Raw genomic sequence first — 8,966 nt, forward strand, 5'->3', positions numbered from 1 at the left:
TGGAGATGTACAATATAGTATTCAAATATATTGTGTTGCTGACCAAATTCATATTTAAATGTTAAGGTTAATTCATAAGAAAGAATGTAAATTATTTTGCACCCAATTTCTGAAGGGCTGAACTATATTGTGACAAAAATATAGCAAAGTAGAGTTGTGCTCTTTAGGAGGCAAGCCTGCAATTCCATGTGTACTGGTATAAAAATAAGTCACATGAAGCTTCAGACTTTTGCTTCCATGTAACTGTTCATAGCTATTTTCTGCTTCACACAAAGGCCAAGAGTCATTCAAGCTGAATGCAACTAATTATGTGTGATCACAACACTAGGGCAAGTTTTTCATACTATCATAGCTGCTTTTCCCTGCTCATGTAAACTCCAAGGAGATGAAGTATAAAAATGAAGTAGTGACTACATGGATTCAGTTTGAAGAAACATCATCCCTATTTCACTTCTTGTAATACTGAAGGATCAGTTTTCGCAAGCAAATTTGTGAAAGTTACATTTATTAACTAAATTGGGAATATAGGATGTAGCTACAAATTATTTGGACTAAGAACATGAATATAAATTAAGATGCATGTATCAATCTAAAGGCTCTACAATATTGATAAATACTTCAAATATTTAAAAATGTATATATATATAAGCTCTCTCCAAGTTCTTTTCTTTAACTTTAATAACAGTATTTATAATAGAAAAAGTATAGTGACATAGTATTCTCTCCTAATATAATGTCTTCTTAGAATATATTTTATGGGTGCTTATCATAAGTTAAAACAAGTAAAAGTATGTCTGGTATATGCTGTGTAATATAGAGTGGAAAATAGAATAACAGAGTTGGAAGGGATCTTGAAGGTCATCTAGTTTAACCCCTTGCTCAAGTAGAAGACTTTGTACTATTTTAGACAAATGGTTGTCCAATCTCTTTTTGAAGGCCTCCAGTGAAGCTGTTCCACTGATTAATTTATCTCACTGTCATGGAATTCCCCTTAATTCTAGTTTGGATCTCTGTTTAATAATCTTCCATCGTTGCTTTTTGTCCTGCCCGCAGGTGCTTTGGAGTATAGGTGTGGATAAAATTTTAGACCTGAAGCTTTGTAGTAATACCATTTTGTTTAGATTTCTACTGAATCTAGGATGAATTGAATTTTTTTTTTTTAAAAAACCCACTTTTTAATGTAATTGTCTTATTTTATACTTAAGCTAACTCTGGATCGTCTCTGGATCAGTACGAAAAGAAGATAATAATTTTTATCAGTTTTTCTTCTTTCTGAGATCTCCATGCTATCTCGAAAGAATCATCCCTCCTTCAATCCTCTGGAACAGCTTCAAAATTATAGAGGAAACAAAAGGAATTCTGAAAATACACTTTCATGTTAAATATTAAAATAAATGCATTAAGGGGTTACCCAAATTAAGTAGCTCTAATTAGGTTAATATTTCCTAAGCTATAAAAATGAAGCAAAAGTAATACTTTACTGAATTATACTTCATTAACATTTAAATTGGTGAGTTTTGATAATTTAAATCAATTCATATTATTTTATCAGTCTCATTCCCAATATGAATTTCACTAGAAATCATTTTAGCTATTTAAACTGCCATGTGGAAATGAAAATTGCCTTAGAATACAGCCCTTCTGCTTGCATGGTGGGTGGGTGTAAATAATATTTGTTGTCAAAATTATAGGAAATGTGTAGCGTTAGCCTAGCTTAGATTCTTTAAAAAAAAAAAATTCAGATGCTGTATACCAGCAGCATAGTGTCATACATGATTTGGCCACTTGATGTCACTGTTTTATAGTGTTTCACAACAGTTTATTCTGGAGAACTCTGGAGTTTGTAGGTGTATTCCTTTAGAAGGAGAAAAGCAAATATAACCATCACCTTTTCATCATCATTCATGCTAATAACCTATTTCAACAACATCTGAAATATGTAATAGTAGGTATAGGATTTCTAGCATATGAACCTGTAGATAAGAAACAGTTTTATTCCTTAAATAATGAATTTTGTATAACTATAATGTTGCATTGTCGTTATACAAATGCCTAACATTGCATGACATATAGGAAACCAATACCAAAAACAACTATTACACATCTTTGCTTTCTTTGTCTACATATCTTAGAATCAGACACACACATACATACGTCCAAATATCCTGTAAGTATACAATGAAGTACAAACAATAGATTTTCCATTTACATGATCAAAATACTTAGTATGAGACTTCTTTGAATGATCACTGCTAGAATAGCAACACATCTGGGTCTTGTTGCACCAAATGTGCCTTCTTACATGGTTCCACAGTCTGGAAGTCCTGTGCTCAGCAGCCTGTCTCTGAAATCACAAACAATTTTTTGTAAATATTTGCAGTCTTTCTCCAGGAAAAGACTTATTCTAATTTCAAGCTTCAAAGCATCCTTTTTTAAAATTGCATTAATTATATAAAAAGTAACATAGTACTAAACAGAATATGGAAATTATAGTACATTGATAACACCACAAACAATAGATGTAATAATGCAATTTGTATAAATATATACAAACATAGTTAGAGAAACACTGACAGCAACATACACACAAGAGAAGTCTCACAGAATTCATACATAGTCATTTAACCTGTCACCATTGTAAGAAGCAGATGCTTGCGAAGGACTGTGATTTGACTTGTAAGCCATTGGTGGTCTGGAGGATGGAGCTAATCTTGTACTTCTTGATTGTTGTTGGGAATGTATGTCATTCTCCACATGCTGACATGAAGCACACAAGATTGTTCCACCAATTATACTCAGTGAAGCACACACAAAGCCAACGTAAAGCGCATGCCCGATCTCGTATTTCATCCCATTGGGCAACATTGGGTTGTAGAAATTAGTCACCACATCATTTGTTGTCCAAGAAACAGGGATGAGACACACAATTCCAGCCAGTATGAACAGGATTCCACCTAGGACAGCAAAGATATTTTTGGTGGAGGACCCTTTGGCACATTGGGTACACTTCATGCCAATAACAGCAATTACACAGGCCAGAGTTGAAAGAAGGCAAGATATCACCATCATGGCCCGGGCTACTTGAAGGTCACGAGGCAAAGCGAGCGGTGAATAGTGGAACTGACATTGGGAGATCCCAGTACTGTGCCAAACACATTCCATCCAGAGGCCCTTCAGGTATGCCACAGCTGTGATGATATTGGTTCCCACATGAGCACTGTTCCACCAGTGAGGCAGGATGGTCGCAGTGATGGTTCCAGCTAAGCCAAGAAGACTCAAGAAAAATCCCAGCAGCTGAAATGTCATGCTTTCCATTTCAGTGTCTACTGTACCATAACAATTCGATTGGGAATTCTGCTGAAGATTCTTCTGAAAATCACCCTTTCCTGGTACATATATGGCAATTTTGCTTTGACACCTCCCAAATGCCTAATAAAGAATAATTGCAGAAGTTAAACATTACAGGAGTGTATTTCCCAGTGACCAATAACATGCATTCCAAGGTATAAAGTGTGATGATTAGCATATTTCACTGACTTTAATGAACTCTGTGAAACTGTAAACCACACTTTCAGTGGTTCTTGATAATCAATTCTTTGCCAGATGCTTGCAACAGATAGCCTATGTGCCTAGGTACCCTAACATGGATTCACCCAACCTACCAGATCTGAGCTGCAAAAGTCTAGATGATCATTCCAGATGTCACCCCACCCACCCCCATCCATAAAAATGTTTTACATTAAGTTAGACCAGGAGTGTCAAATTCAAGGCCCGAGGGCTGGATCCAGCGTTTGGGCTGCTTAGATCTGGCCCACGGAGCCACCCTGGAAACAGTAAGGACCGGCTCATAGTGCCTCTGCAAAAACAGAGCTCGGGAGGACTGCACATGACCCTTGCGAGCTACATTTTCACTGGCAGAGGGTTGTGTGACACCATCCCAGCTGAAAACAGAGCTTGTGAGGGCTGCGCCCCGAGCTCCGTTTTCACTGGCAGAGAGTTGCAGGTGACTGTTGCAGCCCGAAAATGAAGCTCAAGTGGCAGAACACTTGATCCACCACAGACACCCCAACATGCTAGCCATGTTTACCCTGGCCATGCTCACCCCAGCCCACCCAGACCCTCCAAAGTCAAACACAACCCCAATGTGGCCCTCAACGAAATAGAATTTGACATCCCTGAGTTAGACCAATCTGGGATAAATTGGAAGGCCTTTAATTATCTGTCCTGTCAATATTAAATATTTGACAACTATAACTGACTTTGTTTAACTAAGAAATCTGCTATAAAATAAATACTTCTGTATGTTTAAAAAACTATAACAGTTCAACTGGAACTAATCCTCAAGACATTTTCCTATTGTGGAAGACCACTAACAGAAGACCACTGTTCTGAACATATTTTAAAATAATACAGGTAGTCCTTGACTTACAACAGTTTATTTAGTGACTGTTCAAAGTTACAATGGAACTGAAACAAAGTGATTTTTGATCACTTTTCACACGTATGACCAATGGTCATGTGCATTTACATTCAGATGTTTGACAACTGGTTCATATTTATGACGGTTCAGTGTCCTGAGGTCATGTGATCACCTTTTGTGACCTTTTGACATGCAAAGTCAATGGGAAAGCTGGACTCACTTAACAATGGTGTTACTAATTTAACAACTGCAGTGATGCACTTAGGAAATGTTACAAGAAAAGTTGTAAAATGGGGCAAAATTCACTTAACAAATTTCTCACTTAGCAACATAAATTTTGGGCTCAATTGTAGTCATGAATTGAGGACTACCTGTACAATTCTAAGAAGCCTTTCTTACAGCCATGCACTCTTTGTTCAAGCACCCTGCTTATTCTACTCTACATAAGTTCATGGTTGATAGGAATGAACAATTGGTTGGCATAATGGTATGAAGTCAGTTGTATAAATGAGACATGTGGACTAGATTGTGGCTTGCTGGATGTGTAAACTCTGTCAGGTGAATTACTTCAGTATGCATGTGTGTGCAACAATATTAACAGCAACTACTATTTAGATAAAACCAACTCAGGTATTACATTATTCAATAATTCTTACTAAGAATTGTTTAACTAGGATAGATTATCAGTATTTTGCATTTTGTTGAAATAGATAACTGCACAAAAGTGTATATGCATGTCTTCTTAGTAGCAACTCCCCACCTAAATCATAACATATTTTTGTGTCCCCTTAGCATGTTATGAAGATTCCCTAATTATTGTTTATGAAATAATTCATATTTGAATAAATAAATTATAGTGATGGGCCAACTATAGAACCTTTAGTCACAATTTGGAGTGAATATTCAATGATGGAGACAATGGTTGTATTATGCTCATTTTTTAAAAACAAATCTGTTTATTCTAGAAATACTAGCCTGGAAAAACAGGGTTTGAAAAGAAACATACAAATATTATGAATAAATAATGCTTTATAATTGCTGCAACCATGAAAGCAGCCATCCAAATAATTCTACTTTAAATCATGTAATAATATTTAGTAGTGTAGAACAAGAGAAAATGAAATTTAAGGCATCTAATCTTACCTGAATAATGAAGAATAATAAAATGAAAGAAGAGGATGCAAATTTATGTAATGATTTTTAAATGAAATATCAGACAATATATCCACATTCCTAACACATTCCTCAGCTGATTATTTTTTATTTATTATTTTATTTATCAGAAGTTGTGAATGCTCCTTAAGAGGAGATTGGACAACCATTGTCTGAAATGGTGTAGGGTTTCCTGCCTAAGCAGGGGGTTGGACTTGAAGACCTCCAAGGTCCCTTTCAACTCGGTTATTCTACTTTGATCTCAGAAATGCAACATATTATTCAACACACATAGTTTATGTAACATCAGCATGGCCTGATCAGTTGAAATAAATGCTGTTATTGAATTTTGCTTTCACATTTACTTTCACTTAACAAAGTACTAGTTTCTTTATTTTATACTACAGCTGTCTATCTAAGAATCAATGAAGGTACCATGTGATGGTGCCAAAATTGGGTGGCCAATATATTTTACAAGTAAATTTATAACCAACATTAATAAACTCAAATTTAAAACAGAAGAATTGATGCAAATATAAATGAAGAATAAATACGGTTATAAATAGAAATGTCACTGTTAAGTATACTGTCAATTGCAGGTTATTCAACCTTGGTTCATTGAAAAAGCTAAGTAGTGTTGAACTTAGCACTTGGAGGGTAGCCATCCCAGGAAGTTAAAAAAAAATCCCAGAAGAAGACATCAACAAATCAAGAACACTATATAGGTATCTGTTCTGACCCCCCTCCGTCCAGTGATTAACGCCGACATAGGCTTAGTAGTTTGCCACTCTTTATTTACAGCAATTACAATCCTGTTGTCTGAAAGCCCAACACGACTCACTGGTAAGATGATGGCAGCAACCCAGACTCCCACAGACAAGAGATACAATATAAACAAGAGCTTCTCCAGCTTGTTATGAACGGTTGTGTCCTGCAAAAGGGCTCCTCCCAAAGACTTTTTTTAATATACTCTCTTGGGAGTATAAGAGTATATAAGAGGGAGCAGCCAAGCTACAACCACCTGGGCTTGATTATCTCTTATGAGTCTGTCTCGGTAATTGCTGACTCCGTTTCTCCACCCTTTGTTGCCTGACGTCAGGGACAAACTCTCTTTGATCTTCCCCACTTCTCCGTGCCTCAGGTGCCTCCTGGTGGCCAACCAGCCTCCCTGGTCCCTGCTCAGAGTCTGAACCCTGCCCAGGGTCCTCCACATCCTCCACAGCCGACTCATAGGGTTCCTCGCTATCGGAGTCCATCAGCAGCTCCAACGGCTCCTGCTGGGCCACAACAGGTATCTATATATGAGTAGTCCTTGACTTATAATGACAGTTGTGACTGGAACTTCCATAGCTAAGCGATGCAGTTATTAAGTTAGTTATCTCATGAGCACACCAAATCGCCCCCCCCCCCCAAAAAAAAAATATTAAGCAAATCTCATAGTCTGAATCTGGCTTCTTCTGTTGACTTTGCTCCTTGGAAGCCAGTGGGAAGGTCACAAATGGTGATCACATGAACCTGGGCCACTGCAACCATCATAAATGCATGCTGGTTGCCAAGTGACTGAATTATGATCACAGGGATGTTGCAATAGTCATAACTGCATAGACTGTCATAAGTTACTTTTTCAGCTCCAGTGTAATTTCAAACAATCACTATATGAATAGTTGCAAGGCAGGGGTCCCCAACTCCAGGTCCCTGGATGTCATGCTCTCATTGGAGCCTGAATCTTCAGAGGAAGATGAGCTGAAATTGGACCCAGCGGAGATCGAGAGTTGGCTTTGTTGTCTTGGGAGGAAAATGGGGAGGAGCAGGCCCAGTCAGGCCAGGGCCTTTCAGGATTTGGATGGCTTGTAGGCAGGAAAGAAGGGGGGGTAGGATGACCAAGAGACGCTAAGCAGTGAACATGAGAGACAGAGCTCAGGCGATGAGCAAGGACCACCCCCTCCTGATCCTTGAGCATGGAAAATGGTGGGAGAGAGCTGAGAACAGCACAGACTGAGCTGAATACTCAGGAGGAGAGCACCCTGCCCTCTTCACAAGGCACACCTTGCGACTGAGACTTAAGGAGACGCTGTGGGGAGGGGCATTTGTCAGGAACAAAAACTCAATTCATGGAGTCTTGATGCCGACTTTTGAACTTTCCTTGATTCCTTGCATTCTTTCTGGATTTCTGGATTAATTACCTTGCTCCTTTGCTCCTTGGACCCTCAACATGCCCTGCTGGATTTCTTGCTTTGCAGCCACTGTGCCCACAGTGTTGGGTTGGACTATTTGCAGCCAGAGGCTGCTGGCGATGTGTATGTGTGTGTCAACATTTTGTGCTGGGACTTGCCAGAAACATGGGAGCGTTTGAGGGAAATTTGGAACAATAAAGGGGTGGTTTGAACTGCCAGCTGCCTGTGTTACCTCTGTGCCATGCCCTGGGTCATTACACTAGACCAGCACCAGTCCGCGGCATGCCAGCAACTGGTCTATGCAAATAAGCAAAGTCACATCTGCGGGATGCAGGCAGCATGCAAAACCACATTCCCTCTGGTCCTCAGAAAAAACTCTCCACAGAATCAGTCCCTGGTGCCCCAGAGGTTGGGTGCCACTGTTGTAAGGGACTATCTATATTAAGGAAGTAATATTTACAGTATATTATTAAGTTCATATATTATTTATCTATTTAAAGTAAATCCTACTGATTAAAGACTTAGCAACAACTGAGAATCTGGAAATTATTATCGATGTACTGATGACTGAAATTTTTATTGTTGATGTTATTAAAAATCTGAGATCATTTGTGGATTTTTGTTTTATTCAGTGTTTGGCTTTATGTCATTGTTCTTTAATTGGGTGCCTACACCCTTAATACACTCTTTGTTTTAGCTTATTCCAGTTACAGTAAAAATATATGAAATACATGTATGCTGTATGATATACAATTTGGACGCTTATAAGAAGACCTTTCAAGGTCAGGCCTAAAACCTCAATACTAATCCCAAAGAGAACAGAATTTAAAAACTACATGTGATTTATGCTGCTAGTCACAGGAAATAGATTCCGGATTTAATGTAGGTCATGATACTCAATAACCAGGCAGCAACTATTTTTAGAAGTCATTAAGCTGTTACTTTATTGACTCTTGCTAATTTTGGAAAGGGGTGTGTGATGGTCTCCCTTGCTTGACGTCATGTTTTCCACCCTCTATTCATTATATACTTTACCAGCTACTGCTTTAACTACCCAAATAATAATTGTTCACTTTTTATTTAATATTATCAAACTGCTGAAAATCAACACATGGTATGTGGGATAAATTTGGTGCCCTGAAAAACTATTGTTATTCAGTTATTTCCAGTCACTTGTGTTTTTAAAATTTCTGCCAAAATTAACACAAGATAATAGCATC

General features: G+C 38.0%; 1 protein-coding gene across 1 annotated transcript; it reads right to left on the minus strand.

Moving 5' to 3' along the window:
• Positions 1-2,513: 2,513 nt before the first annotated feature.
• On the minus strand, positions 2,514-3,406 carry CLDN14 (claudin 14). Its single transcript, XM_032220275.1, has one exon. It carries the CDS (start codon positions 3,313-3,315, stop codon positions 2,608-2,610), a length of 708 nt encoding a protein of 235 aa, XP_032076166.1. The 5' UTR covers positions 3,316-3,406; the 3' UTR covers positions 2,514-2,607.
• Positions 3,407-8,966: the final 5,560 nt, after the last annotated feature.

Source organism: Thamnophis elegans, chromosome 6, assembly GCF_009769535.1.
Source record: "Thamnophis elegans isolate rThaEle1 chromosome 6, rThaEle1.pri, whole genome shotgun sequence".
Lineage (NCBI taxonomy): Eukaryota > Metazoa > Chordata > Lepidosauria > Squamata > Colubridae > Thamnophis > Thamnophis elegans.